General features: G+C 40.6%; 1 protein-coding gene across 3 annotated transcripts in view; it reads right to left on the bottom strand.

Moving 5' to 3' along the window:
• The window catches only part of NTRK3 (neurotrophic receptor tyrosine kinase 3), a 430772-nt gene that overhangs the window by 18819 nt on the left and 384467 nt on the right, over window positions 1-27486 (bottom strand). Inside the window, exon 16 of one of the 3 annotated variants that reach the window (XM_087972779.1) lies at window positions 11798-11872. The exons of the other annotated variants lie outside the window; for them this stretch is intronic. Within the exon in view, the coding sequence (XP_087828905.1) occupies window positions 11798-11872 (75 nt within the window). The remainder of the gene's footprint in view (window positions 1-11797; window positions 11873-27486) is intronic. 3 annotated transcript variants of the gene reach the window in all.

Raw genomic sequence — 27486 nt, 5'->3', positions numbered from 1 at the left:
GTTTTCTGCTGGAGTTTACTTCCTTCTCATATCTGTTTTCAAAGGTGGTTTCACTGAGCCATCCATTTGTTCCTGATATTCATCTAAAATTCTAATTCAATGAGTTTTTTTGAAACGGGGTTTTAGGTAATATCCCTATTTTTTAAGAGTCTGGCTTGTGTGTGCCAGAAAATCAATGGCACTTATTCTCAAGAACTTGCTGTATAGTGTTCTGCCAGTTTCACCAGTCCTCTCTCCTTCCCACTGTTTGACAAGGTGAAAGTCTCCTTATGATGGATTGATAACTCTGCCCTCATTAAATCACCCCAGTCTCATCAAAGCTTACTCAATGGCATTTAGTCAATCTCTTGTGAACTGAAATGGAATTGTTCCTCAACTGTAGGCTTTGTCTAGTCTGCTTCAATATTCTAGGCAATGCCATTTCTGATAGTTCCCATGAGATGAGTGAGCTTTCATTCCTGAATAAGGATGGCAAGCGGGTTATCGTTTTGGAAATGTCAAAGACACACTGGATGACTTTAGACCAAGCTGGCTCTAAAGCTGAGCTATGAGAGCCAATTTATTGGAATCATGGAATAAACAGGAAGCATTGAATTTGAACTGCTTTAAATTGAATCAGATTATTTACCATCTAGGACAATCTACCTATATCATAGATGTATCATCTAAACACACATTTCCCCAAGCTTTTATGTCATTTCCATGCCTCCAAATGTTGCCCCTCCCAATTGAAATGTTTAAATAAAAGCAGAGGACTAACATTATCAATAAAGGAGAATATTTGTACCCAAGGGTGGGCTTCAAAAATTTCAGCAATGGGTTCTCTGCCTGGTTGCTGGGGAGGCATGGCCATGGTGGGCATGGCCTAGTCGGCCTCCTGCACCATGGCAGGGGAGGGGGGTGTTTTTGCCCTCCCCAGACTCCTGAGGCTTTCCTCAAGCCTCTGGGAGGGCAAAAATGGCCTGCCCCAGGCTCTGGAGGCCAGAAATGGGCCTGGAACTTCCAGTAGGACCATTTTTCACCTTCCCTGAGGCTTACCTTCTTCTGAAGAAGCTCCTTGGATGAGAAACAAAACTTCTTCAAGGAAAAACAAAGTCCAGTTGCCTTTTGAAAAAGCACTTTTGGGGCACAGTTATATTGCTTGATTTGTTTCAGCCAGCAATAGAACCATGGGACAGTTTTACAGTGACATGTCTAGAAATGTAGAACTCCATTTTTTGGGAAGCACATTTCTGAGTTTAAACTTAAAAAGCAAAAGTGTGTTAAGCAGGTTTTATACACCTATCAGTGGTGTAATCATAAAACCATTAGTGGTTCGCCTAAATTCAGCAACAGGACCTGAAGGGCATAAAGATTGTCGAGGAACCTCATATGACCATAGTTCAACCAGCCTGCTGTTGATGGAATCTTTTCTGCTATCGTGTCCAGCAGTGAGCTTCAGCTGTTGAATGTTGCTGTTGCTCTTTAATTGTGAAATGTGGATCTCCGTGACAGAAAAAAACACTGAGCTAGCAATCTGCTAATGCTAATTGCTCATAATGGAGCTTTACTTTAGAGAAGCAGAAAAGGATGGAGAAAGAGAACAAGGAGGACACAAATGCCAATAGCAGTCTGAGCCACAAAGGCCATTAGAGTGAGAAAGAAAGCATCTTGAAAGCTCAGCCTCTGATTATCCCTGCATCCCACCTTCCTCCTCTTCCTGAAAGCAATTGGAGGCCTTCAACCACCTAGCCCTCAAAGAAAGCATTTTGCTAAAACCATGTACCAGGTGGCATGCACTGAAAGCTTTTGCTGTAAGACTTCATTAGCCCCCAGTCAGCTAGATGACTTAACCAGCTAAACTTCCCCAGATGTGTCTGCAGATGCCCTTGTCTCCATTAGGGGTTAGCCACAAATGGAGGCTGGAAGGAGACAGAGGGAAGCAAGTGGGAGAGAGAGAGAGAGGAGACACACTAATTTCAGCTGCGGCTGGTAGGAATGAGTGGTTCTATGAAAGTTATGAGCAGGATACTTCATAAATGGGAGTAATTTCCAGCCAGGGGAAAAAAACATTCTTGTAATGTCATAGATTTAGTAAATGACTCTAGGTCAAAACCCCTGCAGCAGCCTTATATACTGCCATTCCATTTAGTGGTTTGAGTGAAGCCAGTGCAATGCGAGCAAAACCTTGCCTCAATTTTACAGCTGGACTGGAAAATGATTCTGCTGAGTTGCATCAAACGGACAAACCTGTCTATTATTATTGGACCATTATTACTATTTGCACGTTCCTCCTTCCTGCACTAGAGATGATTTAGCTAGGAAAAAAAGACATCGCTGCTTCTAACTGCAAAGCAACATTGATTCATTGTCTAACATGGATATTACAGATTAGACTTCCCCATTGCTGTGTTTCCCCTTTGTAAAACCTAAGAGAAAAAGATACACTTTACTAGTTGACTTATGGGCCAATTATCCAGTTGACACATAGTTACATTTCCTCCACACACATAATTTGGTTAATTCAATATTTAGAGGAGGTTTTTGCACAGTTTCTAAAGTTTGGTTAGCTTCAACCTCAATCCTAGGAAGAAGACATTGGCAAATCACTTCTGAAGATGTTGGGAAGAGAAACTGGAAGACATCTTCTTTTTTGTAACTTACGCTGTGTAAACCCAGCTTGTTTGGTTGTTTATGGAGATTCTCGGTCGTCTAGGTCTTGGTTGTCCCAAATATGCTTTTTCAAAAGGCAGTTGGACTTGTTTTTCCTTGAAGACATTTCACTTCTCATCCAAGAAGAGAACTGAAGAGGCTTCTTGGATGAGAAGCGAATTGTCTTCAAGGAAAAGCAAAGTCCAGTTGCCTTTTGAAAAAGCATCTTTGGGACAAGCTTGTTTGGTTATTATTCAACATATTATGCCAACTCAGACGAATATTACCTTCCCAGGAGAAGGAACTTCAGACTGGTGCTCACCTGCCATAACTCTACAAGGAATCCCACCTGATCCAGGATGCTAAAGACTATTTTATCAAAGCATTGTTCCTTCAAGATACTACATTTCCAAGTCTCAATACATATTTCACTTCTTTTTGCTCGTTGTTTCTCTCCTGTTTTCAATCTTCCTTATTAGGGGAAATAAGATCTATATTTTGGTAGTAATTTGATATTTCCAAAGTCTGTTGGGGGTGAACTTGTAATGTAATTAAATGGTAGCTGGTGACTTTGTAAATGCCACAAATAGTTGCAGGGTAAATAGCTGAATATTTCTGACTGCACCACTACAGCCTCAACTAGACACTGAAGCACAGCAGCAAAAGTAGTAATTAAGTTCTTAACATGCTCAACACTTGGACATTTTAATACCCTTCAAGGGCCATGACATCTCTCTGGAGGATCAGAGAACAGGCTCCTTTGCAATCAATATTAAATTTTAGAGGCAGAGCTTTTTTAAAAAAGTAAGCTAATAAAGCTCAAAGATAGGAACAATACTGGCAGTGCTCGACTTACAATAGTTCCTATAGTGAACGTTCAAAGTTACAATGGCACTGAGAAAAGGGACTTATGACCATTTTTCACATGACTATTGCAGCATCCGTCATCAAAATTCACGTGCTTGGCAACTGACTCATACTTATGACAGTTGCAGAGTCCTGGGGTCACATGATCTCCTTTTGTGACTTTCTAATGAGCAAAGTCAATTGGGAAGCCAGATTCATTTAACAACCCTGTTACTAACTTAACAACTGCTGCGATCCACTTAACAACTGTGGCCGTAAAGGTCATAAAATGGGTCAAAACTCACTTAACAAATGTTTCACTTGGCAACATAAATGTTGGGCTCAATTATGGTCATAAGTCAAGGACTACCTGTACAGAATCCTGCTTCTAGTTATGCTTATCCTAGTTAAGTAAGCTAGAAGGGACTATTTTTATTTTGATACAGCCTGGAATTGTCTGGAACAAAAGTAACTTCAGGGCTGGTTATAGCAATAGCACTTAGACTTATATACCGCTTTATAGTGCTTTACAGTCCTCTCTGAGTGGTTTACAGAGTCAGCATACTGCCCCCAACAAGTTGGTTTCTCATTTTACCCACCTCAGAAGGATAGAAGGCTGAGTCAACCTTGAGCTAATTTTACCAAGGTTGACTCAGCCTTCCAAGGTGGGTAAAATGAGGAGCCAAATTGTTGGGGGCAGAATGCTGACTCTGTAAACCACTTAGAGAGGTTTACAGAGTCAGCTTATACATGTTGTTTAACTATCTGGCAAATAATTAAACTATTATCTCATCCTCAGTGGATGTGAAAACAACTCCATTGTTACCTCTTTTTTTAATGTCCCTTACCATTCTGAATGGGGTTGGGTAAGCCCCACATTCTCTCTATAGAGATCCATCTACAGAAATGGAATCTGTCATTACACTCCCATTTCTGTCCTGACATTTGGCATTTCCTTTTATTAAAATTTTAAGAAGGAAAAAAAAACAGGAGGAAAATATACCCTTAAAAGTAACGATGATATCGACATAGTGCTAAGACCTGAAGTTCAGGATTCTAATGATACAATTAGCATCTAAGTTTTTATTTACACAATGCTAAAGTGGCCACAGCCTGGTGGGCTGACTTGTATCCTGCTTCACAAAATTCTCACAGATTGGAATCTCACAGACATGGATTCTCAGGAGGGCTGAGAAGATATCTACAGAGCCCTCATATCCTGGTCATAAACAGTTTCAACTCCTCCCGTTGGGATGGTGCTACAGGGCACTGCATGCCAAAACAACTAGACACTTCTTTAAAAAGTATCCACTGCCATAGCCGAACCTACCTCTAAGCATAATCTTTGAAAAATCTTTCAAGACCAGCTCCTTGCCAAAACTATGATCACAAGTCATGGTCATCCCCATCTTCAAAAAGGGAGGCCCCAGCCTAGTGGAAAATTACAGACCAATCTCTTTATGCTGCATCACCTGTAAAGTCATGGAATCAATTATTAACCAATCCATCATCCTCCACTTAGAGACAAACAACCTACTCTCTAATAAACAATTTGGTTTCAGAAAAAAACTATCCTGTAATCTGCAACTCTTACATTACAAAAACATGGACTACACAACTCGATCAGGGCAAAGCAATAGACACAATCTACATAGACTTCTGTAAAGCCTTTGATTCAGTGGTACACAACAAACTACTCCTAAAACTAAAAATCTTATAGTATCTCTGGACACCTGCATAACTGAATAGAAGCATTCCTGTCAAACAGACAACAAATGGTCAAAATTGGGAGCGTCCTATCAAATTCTGTACCTGTCAACAGTGGTGTCCCCCAAGGCAGTGTTCTAGGACCAACTCTCTTCATACTCTACATAAATGACCTCTGTGATCATTTCAAGAGCAACTGCGTTCTCTTCGCTGATGATGTAAAGCTATTCAACACCACAGACAATACTGCTACCCTTCAAAAAGACCTTGACTATGTATCAGAATGGTCAAACAAATGGCAACTTCAAATCTCAACAAATAAATACTCTGACCTACATATTGGCAAAAAAAAAAATCAGAAAATAAAATACAGGCTGAATAGTCAAGACCTTGTTGATGATCAAAACTCTGTCAAGGATCTTGGAGTACTCATCTCTAATGATCTAAATGCTAGAGCCCACTGTAACTACATAGCCAAAAAGGCGTTAAGAGTTGTTAACCTAATCTTGCATAGCTTTTTTTCTGGTAATATCACACTACTAACTAGAGCATACAAAACATTTGCTAGACCAATACTCGAATACAGCTCATCAGTCTGGAACCCGCATTATGTATCTGATATTAACACAGTTGAGAAAGTCCAGAAATATTTCACAAGAAGAGTTCTCCACTCCTCTACTTGTTGCAGAATACCTTATGCCACCAGACTCAAAATTCTAGACCTAGAAAACCTAGAACTATGCCGCCTTCGGTCCGATCTAAGTATAGTATATAAAATCATACATTGCAATGTCCTACCTGTCAATGAATACTTCAGCTTCAACCATAACAACACAAGAGCAAACAAGAGATACAAACTCAAGGTTAATCGCACCAAACTTGATTGCAGGAAATACGACTTCAATATTCTTATTATCTTCTTTAGACCCCCTCCCTTATTGGGATGATGATGATGATGATGATGATGATGACGACGATGATGAGGAGATGGGAGATGGAGGAGGATGAGAACGAGGAAGAGGAAATGGAGGAGGAGATGGAGGTAGTAGTTTTGTTGCTTTGCATATACAGAGAGCTTCTGCACTGGAGACAAATTTCTTGGCCATATAAAGCATTCTGTTCTGTTCTTGTTCCTATTCGCATTCCATTCCATTCCAACAACTCTAACATGCATTCAGACTTGAAAGCTATACACTTTTTGGAGCTGGTCTGGAAATTAATTTATGGGACACATAAAGCCTATCGAAAAGCTATAAAAGCCCTGAAATTCTCCTGCTACTTGAACCTTACTCTGAGCTAAAAACAAAATAAAATTCTACTCATATCTGTTTCCATTCTCCAAGAATATTCCCACTGCCTCCCAACAGCAATAAGAATAACATCAGCAAAGGTGGTATTCAGTAGGTTCTGACCAGTTCTGGAGAACCAGTAGTGGAAATTTTGAGTAGTTTGGAGAGCCGGCAAATACCACCTCTGACTGGCCCTGCCCTCATCTATTTTCTGCCTCCCATTGAGTCCCAGCTGATTGGCTGGGTCTTCTTTTGTTGCCCTGCACAGGAGAATGGATCTGGAAACCAGGTTACTGGAATGGGGAGGGAATGGGGATTTTGAAGTAACCTTCCCCTGCCACACTCACCAAGCCACACCATGCCCACCAAACCATGCCCACAGAACCAGTAGTAAAAAAGTTTGAATCCCACCACTGGACAGCAGAGATATTCAGGAGAAAGTTTTCAAGCAGGCAAAACTGCCTTTATGACCTGTGTGATTCAGGGAAAAAAATCTAACTTCAATTGTTGGTTTAGTTTGATTCAGAGAATCAACACTGTTCAAACACTGAAATGCCTTCCACATCCTTTTTTGGATATCATTCAGACATTTGAATCAATCTGTCAGATTGGGTTGAATTTAGTCTGGATTTCTGAATCAATTTGGGAAAATAGACTTTTTTTTTCTGTGGGAGCAGAATTGTCCAAATCATCCAAATCTATTGGAAGGCAGCTAGTAGTTTGACCATAAAGCTGGTTGGACTCAACTGCCTTTGAATCATGTCCCCAAAATGAAATTTCACCCAGCTATAATACCTTCCATTATTTGTTACAAGAGAGGAAAGAGCAAATGGGGAAGGCTGGGGAGGAACTTTTTCTTTTTCTCCTAAATCCATCCATTGCACAAGTAAGCATCAAAGAAAAGTCAATATAGGCTGTATTATGTTTTTGAGGTGTATTGTGTATGCCTCTAGAAAATCCTAGTTATTTTCTGAATTAATTCCAAAGGGGATTTTTATTGAGTTATCAACATCCTTATCATCAGATGTTCACTAATTAAATGCCAGGAAAACATGTATATCCATGTGTGAGCCAGACTACCATTTTTGGTAAGCTGACACTGAAATATATTCCTAGTGCCCTCTGCCACTTATGTACTGGCCTAGAAATTCATGGTCTGTCCATGTCTTGATTTATCATCTTGATTCATCAGAAGTGATCCCAAAGCTAATCAACATCATTATGTTTACTTTCTAGGTTTTTCCAAGATAGTGGTATTTGGGGAGGACTTCCAGGACTCCCCTCAGTAGAATGAGCAAAAAGCCCCCCAAACACAGAACAGCTCTCTCTCCCTTTTTACAACCCTGTATTCCCTAAATTCGGGGTAGAGTCAAGGCGACTGGATGGAGCTGAGCATTACTGGCTGGATGCCCTTCCTGATACCACATGGAGTTCACAGCAAGATTTTTTTCCCTTTGTGTTCTAAGAGAGAAACATCTGCTACTACCTAGGATTGAACTCTCCACCTTCCTAGTGGGAAGCAAGCATCTTCACATTTAAAGTAAAATAAATAACCATTTTCCAGCAACACATTTATTTCTCTCCACTGAGATTAAAATAAATAAATCAATAAATTCAATAAATCAAATCAATAATTCAAGGTAGCACTGAAAGATTTTCCTGGCATCCAAAAACTCAAGATTTTGGTAATGGTGCCAAAATGCACAAACAGAAAAGGGCCAGGGTAGCATTGTAACATTGTGTCATCTTGCCTTTTTTGGACCCATTCCTCCCATGGAGAGTGTCAACATTTTATCCTTGGACAAATCTATTGGGAAGATCATCCCAAGAATGCCAAATCAGCTTCCAAACTTATTGAGGATTTGAGCCAGGATCTTATTCTTGGGCAGGGGGTGAACTGGAAGACCTGCAGGGTCTTTTCCAACTCTGTTCTTCCATTATTCCTTCCATTGTACCTCTCTGGCTCCCACTGATCTTCTTGTAGGGGTTAATCTTTTCTAAGCTAACAGCAAAAGAATTAATAAAATCTGAAGTGTTTATTTAAGGAGTGACACAAAAGCCTAGTTAGCGAACAAGAACTGATAATCAAACAATGAGAAAGCCAAGAAAATAGCTGCTAAGGTATTCCAAGGGTATCGCTTGGAAATACATCATTGCAACCCACCCTTGTGGTTTTCCCATTGTACTTTTTTTCAACTAAATCAGAATGGCAACATGGTGAGAATCACTGAGCCCAAACAGGAATGGATGGCAATTTTTCCTCGGCTCAGTTAGTTACTCTCTGAGCAATACAAGAAAAGTGATTTTCTTCTTCCCGGTATGAATAAGAAATGGAGAAAGAAATCACTGGGTCCAAATCTGGCTAGGAATTTATCTCAATCTCTCCCCAGAATGGAATTTACTGAAAATCTGAGATGCAGTTTGTGATTGTTATTACACAAAAGTAGATTATATTAAAGCAGGAGTTCCTAATATTATTATTTTATTGGCCATCAACCTGCCTTTAGTGAAATTTTAATGTACACACCTCCCCTAAAAATCCAAACAAATGAACAATAAAAATGATATAATGAAATGACTATGAAGATTCTGAGTCATCCAGGTCATGGTTTTCCCAAAGGTACTTTTCAAGAGGCCACTGGACTTTCTGGTTTTTCTTTGAAGATGTTTTTCTTCTCATCCAAGGAGCTTCTTCAGCTCTGAAGCATCTTCCTCTTCAACTGAAGAAGCTTCTTGGATGAGAAGAAAAATGTTTTCAAAGAAAAACCAGAAAGTCCAGTTGCCTCTCAAAAAAGTACCTTCGGGATATAATGAAATGATTGAGAAGGTGAATTTAGTAAAACAATGTAACTAAAAACTTTGTGACACCTCCCTGGATTCTGTCAACACTTCCCCAATGGAGCTACACTTCACAATTTAGGAAACCCTATAATAGAAGGAACATGTTGGAATAAATATAACTTTGATTTTAAAAGTTTGGAAAATATAGACATAATATATAAATATTTTGAGTCATAACGTCAGTATTTTGAGTATTGTCCCATTTTTCTAAATGGGACTCTTGGTTTTTTTCTATGAATTTTTTTTGCTTCTCATCCAAGAAGGAGAAGCAAAATGTTTTTAAAGAAAAAAAAAATACAAGGAAGTTCAGATGCCTTTTGGAAGAAGCATCTTTGGGTCAGCATGGGATAACCATGACCTGGATGTTTGAGAATCTCCATAGACATTTTGAGTGTTGCAAAATTAGCAAACGTAAATAAAACTCAAACAATAATTAAGAACCGTCTTATTGTACTAAACAACCAGTTTTGTTGTAATTATAGTTTACTAGCTTGTTCTATACACATTACAAAGCCATAAACTGTGGTTTGCCATGTGAATTTATATATCAGGAATAATCTAAGCGGGCCACTCTATAGGTTAGCATGACACATGGACCTGATCTACAGTTATATAAACCAATCTTTGCTTTGAAATATGTGTATGGATCTGCCTATAACCAGTGTGCAGAAAGTTTAGTTGAGAAATCCACCTGTACACCTTTTTTTTCTTTTTGACTCCTGAAGTTCATCCAGACAATGGAACCAACAACTGAACCTCTTCAAGTTTTGAGAAAGAAGTTGGAGAAAAGATTTGTGCAAAACTTCCAACCACACGAGATAATTTTGGCACAAACAAGTTCTATTTTTCCATTGTGGCCTTCAAACTATCTTGAGAAAATCCATGTTCCCTTTGAGTTGTTGGAAGTTGTACATCTTTGCTCCAAAATATTAAGATCTCCATCTCTGATAGCATGGCAGTGCTGTTGGAATGATTCACCCACAATAATGGATGGGTAGTTTGGAGAATTTTCTGTTCCTTCCCCACTGCAGCTTAATTGCTTTAATTGCCACTATTCCAGGAAGTTAGCATTTTTTGATTGCTATATTTTTAAATAAATTGTACAAGATGTACTTAGGGATTTCCTAAACTTGAGGAAAAAGACAGTTTTTTTCCAAAAAAGAATTGGACATTTGATGAATCAAAGCATCTAGAATGTGGCTGTATTGTGGAAAAGGCCTTAAACAAGCAAAGTCTTGAAACAAGATATTCATTTAGTCAAGGTCAAACTGAGAAGGACTGACCTAAGAACCACAGAACAGTTAAGAGTTTGGCTAAGAATAAAAGAACCTTGCCATAAGACTGATTTATTTTGACTGGTATGGGTCCCAAGCATAGGTCTGTCTTCCCAATTCCTGCCAGATTTATCTGTTTAAAGGAGGCACGATGGTCCAGTGGTTAAAGACACTAAGCTTATCAGCTGGAAAGCTGCCAGTCTGGGTTCGAGACCCGAGCATTGCCCAACAGGGTAAGTTCCCTTTAATTGCCCAGTTCCTGCCCACCTAGCACTTGGAAAAACATGCAAATGCAAGTAGACAAATAGGTACCACTTTGGTGGGAAAGTAACAGAGTTTTATGAGACTCAGTGTAGTCATGCTGGTCATATGAGCACAGAAAGGGTCTTTGGATAATGCTGACTCCCTTGGCTCGGAAACCTAATGACCCCCCGAGTCAGATATGACTGGACAGAGGAAACCTTGACCTTTGTATGTTTAACTTGATTTTGTATTTTCATTTTCAAGAACTAAACCATTGGCTTGGTGTGGCTTGGTCAATGTCACAAAATATGAAAATGAAAAGTCATAAATTTACAAGGGTCTTCAGACTTGACTGCTTTAAGACTTGTGGACTTCAACTCCCAGAATTCCTCCTCCAGTTATGTTAGCTCAGGAATTCTGGGAGTTGAAGTCCACAAGTCTTAAACTTGCCAAGTTTGAAGACCCTTGGCATAATAGAATTAGAATGGAGCAGCCAATGAAGAGAAAAAGACTCTCTCTCTCTCTCTCTCTCTCTCTCTCTCTCTCTCTCTCTCTCTCTCTCTCTGTGTGTGTGTGTGTGTGTGTGTGTGTGTGTGAAAGAGAGAGGGAGGGAGGGAGAGCAGAGGGGGAGAGAGAGGGGGGAAGAGGGAGAGAGAGAGAGGCTACATAGTGCATATAGTCATTTTTTTTCTGAATGAAGTCCTTTAGATTGAGCAAAATGACATGGATAATGTTTCAGAGATGATAGCATCATTCTCTATAAAGGAAGTGGAGGTGTGTAGACTGATCCCAGCAGCATTTCTAAATAAATGCAGTCTGTTGGATTCCCAGTGTATCCAAGGACCTAATCTGGAGCATGCTGAGCTTCATTGTTAATCCATCCCAACTCCCGGTCACTTTATTCTCATCAAATAGTCTATTCTCCCCACCCCACCCACTCCCATCCCCGAGTGAAAATCCACTCACTGTTGTAGCTGCCATGGCTGTTATTCTCTGCTGCTGCCACGTTCTGCTGTAATAGCCCTTCGGATGCGTCACTTCCTGGCAGTGAATGGGTGAAGACAAGGAGAAATTGGGGAGGGAAATAAACAGAGAAGAAAAGCAGGGAGGGAAGATGAGGGGGATGTGAAGGGATGAAGCAGGGGACAAGAAGGGAAAGGGTATGTCTTTAACTCCATCGTTTGTCTGGCTGCAACATTCTAACACCTTAATGCATTTCGTTTTCAGGTTTGTATATAGTCACTTATGGTGAGTATCATTTTTTCCTCCAGGTGACCAACCTGGAGGGAAACCTTTACAAAAGCCGGCAACAGCAACAGTAGCAGAGTTGGAAGAGACCTTGGAAGTCATCTAGTCCAACCCACTGCTCTTGCAGGAGACCTATACTATTTCTGATAAATGGCTGTTCAGGCTCTTCTTAAAGGTCTCCAGTGATGGGGCATCCACAACTTCCAAAGCCAATTTGTTCCACTGGTTATTTGTCCTCACTGTTAGGAATGTTCTTCTTAGTTCAAGGTTGCTTCTCCCCTTGGTTAGTTTCCTGTCCTGACTACGGGTGCTTTGGTGAATAAGTTGCCCCCCTCTTCCTTGTGGCACCCCTTCAAGTATTGGAAGATTGCTATCATGTCACCACTGGCCCTTCTTTTCACTAGACTAGGTATCTTTTGCCCCTTCTTTCTAGGTCAGGGGTGTCAAACTTGATTTCATTGAGAGCCACATCAGAGGTGTGTTTGACCTCGGGGGTGTGTGACCAGGGTGGGTGTGGCCAGCTCAACATCACTCATGCCTGGGGTGCCTGGGGCAGCAAGAGCTCTGCCAGTGAAAACGGGCTGTGAGTTCTGCTTTCAGCTGCAATGGCCTCCTGCAACCCTCTGCCAGTGAAAATGGAACTCGGGAGGGCCACCCGCAGAAGCACTGTGGGCCGGTCCTTTGCTGTTTCCAGCCCATGGGCCTTGAGTTTGACACCCCTGCTCTAGGTCATTGAACCTACAAGCACAAGCTATTAGGTTAATGATACACATTTTGTGAGTGTATTGACTAGTGTGATATTATTTGTGGTCAGGATCCATGCTCATCAGGTTTCCTACTGAAATAGTGTTCTTCACCAAGTGTCCTACCAAAAAAAGCCATCTGAAAACATTGCCATTTCCCCCCCCCTCTCTAAAAATAAAGGCTTCATACTATCACAGCACTGGTTCATTCTTTATATGCACAATTTCCCCATTGCTCTTTATTATTTCACGAATTCTAATTGAACTAGAGGAATTTCTAAAATTCTAAAATGCAAGCTTAATTTTTTTAAAAATGTTTTTGTAATCCTTCTTCATTACTTTTACAAATAACTCAAGGCTACTAACTTATTCAACACACTCCTATTGTCCTTAAAATAAAGACCCCAGTGAGATGGGTTAGGTGGAAAAGGGGGGACTGGCCCAAGAGCACACAGCTAGATTTCATGGCTAAGGCAAAACTTGAACTTACTGTCAACCATCCCAACTTGGTCAGTTAGAAAAGGAAGACTCTCGGCCCATGGTTAGCCAACAGTATGCTTTACTAAAGTCAAGTGATTACAGAAGAAGCAAAGCTGGATCTAAGGTTTTTGTGCCCAAAGCATATGAATAACTTTCCCTTGTTCCCCATGGTTATCAAAGAGTGTCCAATTAAATGCTAACTAATTGTTTGGGTAGCAGTCCGTGTCTTTGAGGGCTGGATGGTTCTGCATTCCTTAGCATGACCTTGGAACAGATGCAATTTCATGGGACAGCACAATGCATAGTGTCAATTCCTCATGCTAATCCTCCCCTTATCCCACCCTGCCAATCTCCCTCCTCAGTTGCATATGTGTAGGCAATGTGTGCAGCAGGCAATGTGTAGCCTGGCAGAATGGCAGTCCTGAGACTCATGGTCTCCTGGTTTCTAGCCTGATGCTTTAACCATTACACCAAAAAGGCTTTCTATGCACAATTAAAAGGGATGCGGTGGCTCAGTGGCTAAGATGCTGAGCTTGTTGATCAGAAAGGTTGGCAGTTTGGTGGTCTGAATCCCTAGTGTCGTGTAATGGAGTGAGCTCCCATTACTTGTCCCAGTTTCTGCCAACCAAGCAGTTCGGAAGCATGTAAAAATGCAAGTGGAACAATAGGGATAACAGCGTTCCGTGCGCCTTCTGCGTTTAGTCATGCCAGTCACATGACCATGGAGATGTCTTCAGACAGTGTTGGCTTTTCGGCTTGGTGACGGAGATGAGCACCGCCCCCTAGAACCGGAAACGACTAGCACATATGTGCGAGGGGAACATTTATCTTATGCACAATTAAATATGTGCACAGGCCATCCCTTCCAACATTTCAATTTCTTTGCATCTTTTCTTTGTGAATCCTTGATAAAACTTTTCCTCCCAAAGATCACACCACATTTTCTCTAATGCACAAGACTTTTAAGTGACAGTATCTATGGTCATATTGAGATTGCTTTGTTGACACTATTGTAACAGTGCTGTCACCAGTAACACTCAGGAAAGATACAAAAGGAAGCAAGGTACTAAATCTGGAAATGAGAAAAATGGAATAGGGGAATTGTAACAATTGGTCCCGTGTGGAAGTAAATCAAGTATCTCAGAACTCTGCAATCTAAAAATTGTAAGTGACAATTTCCTGTTCTTTACCCAATGCTTGCTGGAAGCTTTCCCTAACAAAAGGAGGAGATGCATACAACCTTTGCCTCAATATTGTTAATGGAAATACCCTGAGAAAGTTTTTGAAAGGTAACTTTCACTGCTGCCATCCTTTGTCATAAAAATGTTCTCAGCATCTTTAAAATGAAACTACCCCTTTCTGGATGCAAATGTCAATAACCCGCTCTTTTCCAAAACCCATCTCTCAGACATAAAGGACACTTAGAAAACACTTGTTTAGGGCAACTTTAGCTAAAGCCGGAAAGTCTGTTTTGGGTGATTATCATAAATCTTCTCCCATTGAAAGCTGTGTTGGATTTCTTTAACATCACTACCAACCGCAGCCATTGTAGTGAATTTGTAAAAGGATCCCATAGAAGAGAAAGAAAATGCAAAGAAAAATTTGGTGTTTTCTGAGGGGGTTGACTTGATTTTGATTTAGGGTTATTACTTGGGGTTATTTGGAGATGCTACAAGATGCTGTCCAAAGACAAAACAGGTAGTCCTCAATTTACAAGGACAACTGAGACCAGAATTTCCATTGTGAAGCCAGGCAGTTGTTAAGTGAGTCACACCCAATTTTACCACCTTTTTTTTTTTTTGCCATAGTTGATAAGCAAACGTCTTGCAGTTGTTAAATTAATAACACAGTTGTTAAACAAATCTATATTCTCCCATTGACTTTGCTTGTCAGAAGGCTCCTGGAACAGTTGCAAATGGCAATCACATGACCCCAAGACACTGCAACCATCATAAATACATGCCAATTGTCAAGCACCGAAATTTGGGGTGCTTGGGGAGGCTGCAACAGTCATAATAGCGACAGCACTTAGACTCATAGTGCTTTGCAGCCTCCTCTAAGCAGTTGACAGAGCCAGCCTATTGCCCCCAACAATCTGATTTACCCACCTTGGAAAGATGGAAGGCTGAATCAACCTTGAGCCAGTCAGAATCGAATCCCTGGCAGTGGGAAGAATTAGCTGGCTATATTGCATTCTAACCACTGCATTCTAATCACTGTACTTGCTCATAAGTGCAACTGGTTGTGAGTCGCTTTTTCCACTGCTGTCATAACTTCAAATGGTTGCTAAGCGAATGATTGTAAATTGAGGATTACCTATGACCTTTTTTTAAAAAAAAAATCCTCCCCAATGTTGGAACCTCATGTAGGAAAATTGATTCTGAGAATGGCACGTCAGTGCCAGCTGGTGTTTTAACTTTAGAAAAAAATGATTGCTTTACTTTTCAAATGTATTTCCTTGTATTCTAGTTACAGATTGTCTGATATGAAAAATCTTGCAACCGGTAATAGGGCATTATGTACAAACAAATTCCCGAGCAAGAAAAGCAATCACCAACTTGAAAGCCAAGGTGGAGAGAACACCAATATAATAAAGAATAATGCTAATCTAATTTAACACGTTGAGATGAAAGAGTGATTTCTCCCCTGGCACCCACTTCATCCCCAGGCAAATAGCTCAGGGAGATGGCAATCCAGGGTTTGATTTATAACTCACTTTGAATAAATAGGAAGAAACAAGGATAGCTTTTGACTATATGAAAAAGCCACGGATCTCATACATTTTCCTTGAACAGGTAGGCGACAGAATGTAGAAGCAGAGGGAGAGGCGATTGGTTTGTTTGTTTTTTGCACTCTTCATCCTGCAGAGGGCAAAACATTGTTCTATGGGGTTTAACAAATCAATCCAAAGTTTAAGGTTTTGCAATGTTGGATCAATTGGAAAGGATTAGAGAGCAGGGGAAATAATGTGTTTAGGTCAGTCATTGTTCCCTTAACCTCAGCACAGAGACCATGATTTTTTAAACGTTTATTGTTTATGGCATGTAAACAGTGGTAGGATTCAAATTTTTTACTACCGATTCTGTAGGTGTGACTTGGTGGGTGTGGTGTGGCTTGGTGGGCATGGCAGGGGAAGGATACTGTAAAATCTCCTTTCCCTTCCCAACCCACTATCCTGTTTTCCAGCTCCGTTCTCCTGTGCAGGGCAACCAAAGACCCAGCCTATCAGCTGGGACTCGGGGCTGGGCTAGTCAGAGGTGGGATTTGCCAGTTCTCCGAACTACTCAACTACCAGTTCTCCAGAACTGGTCAGAACCTGCTGGATACCATCTCTGTTCTTCAGATTTCCAAGTCCACAATAAGGGAGAAGAATGCTAGACAACTAATATGACTTATGTAAAAATACACATGGGACACATTAGCCCATTTTATAGTATGAAGTTGTGGTGGCAACAGCAGTAAAATTAGGAGGGAGATTAGGTACTTCAGCCTTTCAATCATCTCAGCTGCAAAAATTGCTGGGGAAAGTCAGGTTTTGCATGCATGTATGTATGTAAAGCTGTTTCCTCTCCCTTCTAGCTTTTTAACAAGTTTGTGCAGTAGGTTTAATTTCAGGAGCGTGCAGTTGGCACAATGTTACAAACTTTGTGGCTGAACTGGTTGTTATGCAAAAACTGGTAAGTTAGATTTATAATATCAGCTTTTAAGGAAAGAGATCTTGCTTTCTGATTTCATTCTAAAGAGAAGAAAACTACAAAGGAATTATCATTCTTGCGACTACTTAATCACCCAGTAGCCAAAAGTGTAAGTGTCTTGCTTTTCATTATGGAATCCTCCCTCTGTGAGCCTGCAGCCTCCTTGGCTTGTCTCCAAAAGGCCGTAAAAAGGAGCAAAGCTCACTTAATAAATGTATCACTTAGCGTTGGAAATTTTGGGCTCAATTGTGGTCATAAATTGAGGATGGCCTATACTGTCCCTCATACCTGAATATAGCTGTTTTTGAAAAGAGCTGAGGTGGCACAGTGGTTAGAAGGCAGTATTGCAGGCTACTTCTGCTGTCTGCAATTTGACAGTTCGAATCTCATCAGGCTCAAGGTTGACTAGCCTTCCACCCTTCTGAGTTTGGTAAAATTAGAACCCAGATGGTTGGGGGCAAGAGGCTGACTCTGTAAACCGCTTAGAGAGGGCTGGAAAGCACTGTGAAGCAGTATATAAGTCTAAGTGCTATTGCTATATAGGTGTGGCTCTGTGGGACTCAAAGTGTGAGGCAGGCCACCAAGACAGAGAAGAAAATCAGGATCTTTGCTTATTATGCCAATACATCCTTTATCCAAGAGGTTCATTCTGTCAGTAAATTTACAGTTTGCACACTTTGTTTTATCTTTCATTCCTGGAGCATACTCTGAGGTGATGCTGATATGCTGATCAGGACGCTTCCTAATCTAAATTTCTGCTGAGGTTCTCGGTTCAAGTTTGTCATGGGCGTAAATGGGACCATCGCAGTGAGGGGGGGAAATGGTGTGTCACCTCAACAAACTTGGACTGTTTCACAAGCCGGATGATGAACTGGTTTGCACAGCACATTGAAAAAAAAATGTTCCAGCTGAGGTGATGGGTACATTTTATTTCTTTGAAAAGTGGAAGGAGAGCAAGTAGAGTCATCGTGTCACAATTCCTGTTTTCTATGCATGTGCAATTTTGTGGATCGCTGCTTGCCAATTATACCTTGAGCGCACTTCACCAGAGCATCTAATCATAATGGTGGGTTGATAAAAAAAAAACACTACTGTCAAATATCAGCCATGCAGTCCAATAGCAACGTCTTTTTTGAAGTCTTAAAGGTATGAATGAGAGTCAAGCAATCTTTATGCATCTTACATAGGGACACATTCAGATACTTTGCATGTGGAAAGGAACATATCTTGGTCATTATCCCTTACAAGAACAGACTTAGATCACAAGGGCCAACCACAATCAAAAGGGGTGGGAGGAGAGAATTGGTGCTATCACAAACCTTCCAGGATTTTTTTTGGGTGGGGGGGATGATTTAACATAGAAAGGCCTACAACCTTATTCCCCACCCACCAGGATTGTGGTAAACTTACTGCCATCAGAACATAGAGAAGTGAAAAAACACATCGATGACAAATGATATGCAGGAAAACAAGAATTGCCAAAAGGCTTCTGCTAAAGATGAAAATACTTTGCTCCACATTGTACATGTTAGCTATATAAAAGTGAGTTATTTTTACAAACAACTCAAGATAGTGACCATTTCCAACACACCATCCTCCTCCTCCTATTTTCCCGACAACAATCACCCTGGCATTCATGACTGAGGTGGATTTGGATACATGGTCTCTTGTTTCTAACCTGGTGTCTTAACCACTAGACCATTTTTCTTTCTTTCTTTCTTTCTTTCTTTCTTTCTTTCTTTCTTTCTTTCTTTCTTTCTTTCTTTCTTTCTTTCTTTCTTTCTTTCTTTCTTTTTCTTCCTTCCTTCCTTCCTTCCTTCCTTTCTTCCTTTCTCTCGCTCTCTATCATATATGTATCTATCTGTGTATCTATCTATGTATCTATCTATCATCTACCTATCTATATCTACCATGTTTTCCAGAAAATAAGACCCTGTCTTATATATTTTTTCACCCCCAGCCTCCTTTTCACTGTCACAAGACCTTCAGGATCGATCCAAAGCTTTGTTATCAGCTACAGAGGCCTCCAGGAAAGCCTTGCCAGTCTTGCTGGCTGCAGAAGAAATGGGCTGGCAAGGCAGATGTTGGGGTATGCGAGGCCTGGCTACAATTGTCCAAAGGTAAGTAGTAGGGCAGCTCCACTCCCCCATCCCCACCCTAGCTTAATTTTTGCCCATGCATTCTAATGGGAAGGATCTTAATTAGGGCTTATTTTGGGGGTAGGTCTTATATTGAGTGCACATGTAAAAATCAAACTAGGATTTACTTTCAGGGTAGGTTGTATTTTTGGGGAAACAGGGTATCTATCTACCTATCTTTCTATCTTTCTATCTTTCTATCTTTCTATCTTTCTATCTTTCTATCTATCTATCTATCTATCTATCTATCTATCTATCTATCTATCTATCTATCTAGCTAGCTAGCTAGCTAGCTAGCTAGCTATCATCTATCTCTTCTTTCATCTATCTATCTATCATTATCATCTATTTAGAAAGAGTCACAGTGGGGTGCAGTGGTTCAGCAGTTAGAAATGCTGGGTTTGTCAGCCCATGTTCAAAAGCATGCAAATGAAAACAGATTAATAGATACCACTTTGGGGGGAAGGTAACAGCATTCTGTGTGCCTTTGGCATATAGTCATTCTATGCATTCTATACATGACCACATAAATTATCTTTGGAGAATGCTGGCTCCCTTGCCAAGAAATGGAGATGAGCACGGTGTCCTAGAATCGGATATGACTGAACGGAGAAAACTTTACCCTTACCTTTTATAATTACAATATACTTGTATATAGTCACTATATATAAAGTATCACAATATATTGAGTCTATATATTTGCTATATATACAGTGACTCTATATATTGGACACACTTCATTTATACCTGTGTCTTTCCTCTCTTCAAAATTAGACCCTCTTATTGATTTACATTAAGAAAGGATCATATTGTACCCATTAAATACTCTAGCAGACTGCTTGGTCTTCGCCCAGGTTCCCACCCTAGTCAGCCTTTTCTCTGCTAACCTCATTGTCATGACTAGAGATGAAATTAATAAAAAGAACATCCAGAGAGCCTCATTCATCCAGATGGAACCTGGTGGGAAGGTGAAGTGGAGAAGGGAAGTCTGTGGATCAGGTGCTTCAGGTTGGTGAATTCGGTGAAATTAGGATAATTACCATCCCTGAGATAATGCCATGCAATTTAACACAGCCTAATTGCCCTGATTAATTCCTCTGTGCTCACAATACTTTTGCTATGAAGGGCTCTTCATGATTCAGAGTGGAAGAGAGGGGATGAATTGTTAATAGCTTCTCCCCTCCCTACTTTGGAACAGATGAGAGAGAAAAAGAGAGGCTGAAAACGTAGAAATGTTCGTGCAGTGGTTTCTGTTGAAAAGACTGGTATCGGATATTTAAGACAGTCCTGGTGCCATTTCAAACATCCAGAATGGTCCTCAATCATCACGTTATTATCATTTTGGGATGTCTGGATCAATAGAACTTCACTCTAATACCACAGCCTTGTAAAGAATGTAGTATCATCTTCCAATGAGATTTTAAAGAGATCCAAAAAACAATTTGCATCCTCTTGGCATTTACAATTTTGCTAAACAAAAAGAATTTCTGTGGGAAAGACATCTTTGGATATGTCATTCTTAATGCAGATTAACTTTGTTTATTTTCCTTTATGTCAGTTTCTATGTTAATAAACTTCCTGACTGCCTTTTCTAAAAAAAATAAAAATAAAATTGTTCCCTATGTAACTTTCAGAAATGATTCGTGACAAAACAAGTTGCTTCACATGGATTTTTGAGGAAATAACTTATTTCTGTCATGTAGAGAGTCTTAGAATTGTAGAATTGGACAGGGCTACAAGCAGCATCTAGTTTGCCTTTACATAATGTGTAACCAATTAAACCAACTCTCAAATTTGGCTATCCAGCTTCTTAAAAATCTCCATGGAGAACTTATAATAGGCAGATTCCACCCCACTTCCAATATTCTACATATCTTACCATTGGGAAGTTTATACATGAAAACAACAAAGTTTGATAGGTCACAGATCTTAAATCATATTTAAATAAATCATTAATCATAAGATACAAACAACAAGTGATAAATCATAAAATATAAATAGGAGAAGGTAGTAGGAAAGATGAGAAGGTGAGAAAGATGAAAAGATGAGAAGATGAGAAAATAGGAAAGATGAGAAGGATAATAGCAATACATGGGTGAATATCTTTAGGCATAAGATAGCGTTGTGGGAATTAGCTATTCAGCAAAGTGATGGCATGGGGGGGGGGAATATATATCTTTCTGCCTAGTTATTTTGGCATACAGTGCCCTATAGCCGTATCCTGAGGGGAGGAGTTAAAACAGTTTATGTCCAGGATGTGAGGGTCTGTAGATACTTATGAACTATGACCTATCACTTTGTTGTTTGCATGTATACTGAGAGCTGATGCACTGGAGACAAATTCCTTGTGTGTCCAACCACACTTTGCCAATAAATAATTCTGTTCAATTTTATTAAATTAAATCTAGATAGCTGCAAATTGTATTCATATTTTTGGTCCTAGTTTCTGCAACCATTAAAAATCTGTCATAGTGGAACTAACACATTTATTCTAGCAGAAATCAGTTGCTGTGGATTTCTTGGACATTTCCATTACTGGATTTAGATTCCTCATGGGACCAGCAGAGCAAATATTGACCTATAGGTTTGCTTTAAAAACACTGTTGTCTATTAGCTCCCTTGAAAGCTAAAGCAAAACATGAGATGTACATGGGAGGTGGACAAACATTTAATGAATTTTTGTACAGTTGAGGGTTATTCTAGGTAAGATGAGGATAATAAGGACAATGAAACTAGCACATCATGAAAGCTTCTTGAATACCAGAGAGATCAGCCTAGCCTACAAGAAAGATCAAATGAAGAATAAAAAAGGAACAGGGGAAGGCTAATAAAGCCTAGAACAGAAAAAAATCTAGTAAGCAAAGCACATAATAAAAAGACCTAGCAATGGCTAAGAGCAGTAAAATTGAAGGAAGAGACAAAAGGGTTAATTCTGGATGTACAAGACCTTAGGAACAAACACATACAATGTCAAAATTGAGAATATAGCAATATACAGCAAGTGCTGCTGGTTAGCTGTTGCAAGATTGCCCAGAATGACAACAAACAGCATGACAAAGTAGCAACAACAATGCACAGGAATATGTGCAAGAAATACCATTTGCCTGCATGCAAGAACTGGTGCAAACCATAAAATAGACAACGTAAAAGAAAATAAAGTGATTTAGGATTTTAGAATTCAAATAAACAAGCACCTGCCACATTACACTCCAGACTTTACTACTGTCAATAAGAAACACAAAAATTCTGGACAATGGACATGGCAGTAACTGGAGACAGCAGAAGAGGAACACTGTGGAACATCACAAAACACAAGAACCTGCAAATAGAAGTGGAACGACTGGGGCAAAAGAAAGCAAAGATAATATCAATAGCAATAGGCACCTTGGGTACAATCCCAAAACTTATTCAACCTCACCGGAACACCTCTGGCATTAACAAAACCACCATCAGTCAATTGCAAAAGGCAGGTTTACTTGAAACAGCTTACATCCAGCACCCTTAAGACATACATATGTCAATCCCAAATCCTTGGGAAGGACTGAACAGGTTAAAAAGGAAAAGCCAAATCCAGTCTAAACATCTGCTGACTGTGCGACCAACCATAATAATAACTGTGCTGTTTCTTTCACCTGCCAAGTTTACATGTGTTTATCGCCAGGATTGTGGTGAAGCAAAACACATGACCTTTCGTATGCTATCATCCTCATCACACAACTATCATTAGACATTTCTTCTCCAACATGGGAAGCGAGTACCTAATCTGCAGCCCTTGTGAAATGAGGTCTCTGGGGTTGTGTTGTCATTGACCGCCTCTCAGTCACCATATTTTTCACACACTCATAATAAGTAGGAGATGGCACCATCGTTTTTTGGTGATGATTATCAAAACAGAGCAGTGGTGGGATTCAAAAAAATTTACTACTGGTTCTGTGGGCATGGCTTGGTAAGCGTGGTGTGGCTTGGTAGGCGTGGCAGGGGAAGGATACTGTAAAATCACCATTCCCTCCCCACTCCTGGGGGAAAGTTTCTGCAAAATCCCATTCCCTCCCCACCCCATTAACCTGCTTTCCAGCTCCGTTCTCCTGTGCAGGGCAACAAAAGAAGACCCAGCTGATCAGCTGGGACCCAGGAGGCAGAAAATAGATGGGTTTGGCCAGTGGTGGGATTCAATTTTTTTTTACTACTGGTTCTGTGGGCATGGCTTGGTGGGTGTGGCAGGGGAAGGATACTGTAAAATATCCAGTCAGAGGTGGTATTAGCTGGTTCTCCGAACTACTCAAAATTTTCGCTACCAGTTCTCCAGAACTGGTCAGAACCTGCTGAATACCACCCCTAGAGCAGAGTCTGGACCTGCACAATGGACCTTCACAACCTCAGTTGCTGTCCTCTGTTCAATGTTGAGGGAGATGATACAGTGTGCCAGGTCTTAAGCTCCCCCTAATATTTGTCTTCCCAGTAGGCCACTGCCAGGTGCTTCTAATGAGACTGTTGCAATCATATGCAGTTCTCCAACCAACTCTATTTAGCTGCAAATGGGCAGCATTTCACAGGCCATTATTTCTTCTGTTTTAATCAAGGGGAAAAGGGCTAGGAGCTGATTTAATTAGCATCCATCAAACAGTAGAATGATAGAACACTCCTGAAGGGCAGGTGAAGAATCGATTTTTTCCAATACACCGTTACTAGGTCTCCAAGATGAGAGGCCTACGAACCGAGTACTAAATATACCATGAAGGCAACACCTAAATGCTAAAAGAAAGAGGGCTGCATGCTTTTTAGACTGAGGTGCTTTGGGGGGAAAAAGAAAAAGACATGGGGTCCCTTATCTAAATAATGCTGTCCGTCACTCTGAGCCATTTGAATGTGTAGTGTAATCTACTGACGGGATACAGGAACACATGGCAGAAATATAATCATATAGAAAAATAAAATAAGTGATTCCAAAAGGAGGACACTTGCAGGCGACATACAATCTAGAGCCGTGATGGTGAAGCTATGGCAAGTGACGAAATGGATCTGTTTTTCGGCCTCCAAAGTCTGCAGAGGCTTCCCTCAAGCCTCTGGGATGCCGAAAAAGGCCTTAAATGGGCCGAAAATTAGCTGGGAGTTGTGCGCATGCACAGTGCAGGTAAGAGGGCATGGTGGGTGGGGGGGGGATGTTGCAATTTTCAGTACGGGAGCCCAAAAAGGTTAGCCACCACTGATCTGGAGAGTAAGACAGTGGATATGTGTTTGTGTGTGTGTACCTATGTGTGTGTACACACACACATCACTAAGTTTTACAGATCCCTGCCTCTCAGAAAAGCATATCAGAGACAAACTGACATGATGCCTTTGAAATGTGAAGGTTGCAAAATTAAAAAAAAAAACATGAATAAATGGGGAGGGGGAGATAGCTTTCTTTTGACTTTTCTCTCCCATCTGCCAATTTATCTCCGATCTCTTTGTATTTTTTTTTTAAATAATCTTCCACACCCATAAAACAAAACCCTTCTATCCTGTCAAAGCTGGATAAACACCTGAGTGCATTCCCAGGCAATCTGCATTGGAAAAGACACATCTGTCTTAAAAGCAGAACACGGGGAGAGGCTTAGGAGGGGCCGAGTGCTGCAATGCTTTTTGTTACGGAAAGGTCTGCTTGTGGAACATGTATTGGGGAGTTTTAGCAGTTTCACTTTTTCGCAATTGCTTTGTATCTTGTTTTGGGCTCTGGCAAGATGGTGCTTTTCTCTTTCTCCCTTTGATTAAGAAGATGCAGAAAAGAGGAAGACAAAAAAACAAAACAAAACAAAACCCAGAAGTGAATCCTGAATTGAAAAGATACTCAAAATACCACAATGTATGCACCAGCACACAGATGCACAAGAATGCATGTGTACACACACACACACACACACACACACACACACACACACACACAGCAATAGGGAGCTCTGATACATTTTAATGAAGTTGTTAGCCTGCAGAGAGTTTTGGACCTGTCGTGTCAATATTAACCTTCTGATGGAATCTTACACAGCTTTCTCTCCAGAGAATGATAAAATGCTGCAATCTCCAGGGGAAATTGGTAGGAGAATTTACAATAACATTTAGCTAAAATCAGCTCAAATGAAAATTTGGCGTGAGTTTTCGACCCAGAATGTGAAAGTCTGAATGTATTACCAAAAATAAGCTTTCTCTGAAGCAGGGAGACCACTCACAAGAGTACATGGTCGCAAGCAGGAGTGAGGACCTTAAAAAAAATGTATGTGGTTTCCAAAGCTCCACTACACTTTTGATTTATTTCTATCAAAACCCAAGTTGATTTTGTATTCAGGCTTAGGAAGTGCAGGGAAAACATGGAGAGGGGTAATATTCTCCTATGCTTCCCCCTGTTCAGTTTGATTCTTGGCCAAGTTGACCTGACCTCTCAGATAAATTTTTTACAAGATGTTCTAGATGGGATTTAGGGACTGGTGACTTTTCTTGTATTGTATGTCTCAAAAAAGATATTAAAAACTCAAAACAAATGGGTATTTTATAATAATTTCTGAAGGCAAGCTGTTCCTTTGGTTAATTGCTCTCTCTGTTATGAAATTTCTCCTTAGTTCTAAGTCGCTTCTCTCCTTGTTTAGTTTCCAACCATTGTATCTTGTCTTGCCTTCTGGTGCTTTGGGAAATAGGGTGACCCCGTCTTCTTTATGGCAGCCCCTCAAATATCGGAAGACTGCTATCATGTCACCCCTAGTCCTTCTTTTCACTAGACTAGACATACCCAATTCCTGCAACCATTCTTCACCTAATCATCCAATCCTTTACCCCAACAAATTATCTGCTTGTCTAAACTGTCTGCACCAGCTAGAGAGCACCTCAAATGGGCCTAAATTGCCTATTATTTCTATTCTCATAATTTACACACAATCAGTTATCTTTCCTGTTGCTTTTTCCATAAGCCCCCTGTATTAAGTTTGCCGTAATCTCCTTCCACAGGTCGTGGCCTCCAATCCTTTAATCATCTTTGTTGCCTTCCACTGGATTCTCTTTAATGAAAGACCTCGCGAAAATGCAAGGAGCGCTTGTTCCAAAAGTGTGCTTGTTTCTGGGTGAGAGAGAGAGAGGCTGTTGAAAACATGTTGCAGGGATGAAGAAAGAATGACTGGGGGTGGAATGTGGATAAATGGGAACGTGGCAAATGCAGATGGAACAGTAAAGAAAAAGAGAAATAATTGAATGATTTTTCTAGGAAATTTGGACAGCTTCTATCGAGAGTTCTCAGTAGTGAGATGGTTGACACATACCTTAATTAAATAAATCATTTATGTTTGCCTGTCTTATAAGGAATGCTTTTTATGGGTCATTTATGTATCTTTACATGTGTCTGAAAGCATTCTCCCCATGTGACCAACACCTTTTTATGATAGTCATAGAAGGTAGGCATCTGTAGAGCCAAAAAAATAGCAGAATAACAGAATAGCAGAATTGGAAGGGAACTTGGAGGTCTTCTAGTCCAACCCCCTCTCAGGTAGGAGACCCTATACCCATGTTGGTGAACCTATGGCACGCATGCCGCAGGTGGCATGCAGAGCCATTTGTGCCGGCATGCAAGCTGCAGGGAAACTTACCTCACTGAGCATGTGCATGCCTCACAGCTGATTTTCAGTGGGTTTGAGACCTTTTTCAGCCTCCCAAAGGTTTGAGGAAGGTTTCTGCAGGCTTCTGCAGGCTTTGCAGGCCAAAAACTAGCCCTGCTTCATCACTTCCTGTTTTTCCGAAAATACAGAAGTGATGAAATGGGGCTAGTTTTCTGCCTTCAAAGCCTGCAGAAGTCTTCCTCAAGTCTCTGGGAGGCCGAAAAAGGCCTCAAACTGGCTGAAAATCAGCAGTGAGGCGCAGTGCAGGTAAGAGTGTGGCGGGGGTGGGTGGGTGGGGATTGCACGTGCATGCGTAGGGAACATGGGGGGCGCATTGTCTTCTGGGTGCTGCCACGTGAGCGTGCAAGCGCGCACACAATTTTTGGCACAGGAACCCCAAAATGTTAGCCACCACTGCCCTATACCATTTCAGACAAATGGCTGTCGAACTTCCTCTTAAAAAACTCCAGTGATGGAGTACTACAACTTCTGAAGACAAGCCATTGTCTTCAGGCATCATTTATGCAGTGAATAATGTGCATATGTGGAAACCTTAAACTAAAATTTGAAGTTCCATTTCTAATGAGGTTACCTAGAGGTTCTACAGGTTCCATTTTAAACGGGGAATGCTTATAAATATTGTAGTGGCTGCAGTAAGTCCAATACTTTTCGCCAAGGTGGCATTATCATTAATAAGTCTTCTCTCAAGTATTGTGCATAAAAGAACTGGCCTGAGAA

Source organism: Notechis scutatus, chromosome 11 (genome assembly GCF_049901735.1).
Source record: "Notechis scutatus isolate UNSWTSFEM ecotype Mainland chromosome 11, rNotScu1.2, whole genome shotgun sequence".
Lineage (NCBI taxonomy): Eukaryota > Metazoa > Chordata > Lepidosauria > Squamata > Elapidae > Notechis > Notechis scutatus.
Note: the sequence above shows the minus strand (reverse complement) of the source record. Positions and strands in the feature narration are given on the sequence as shown.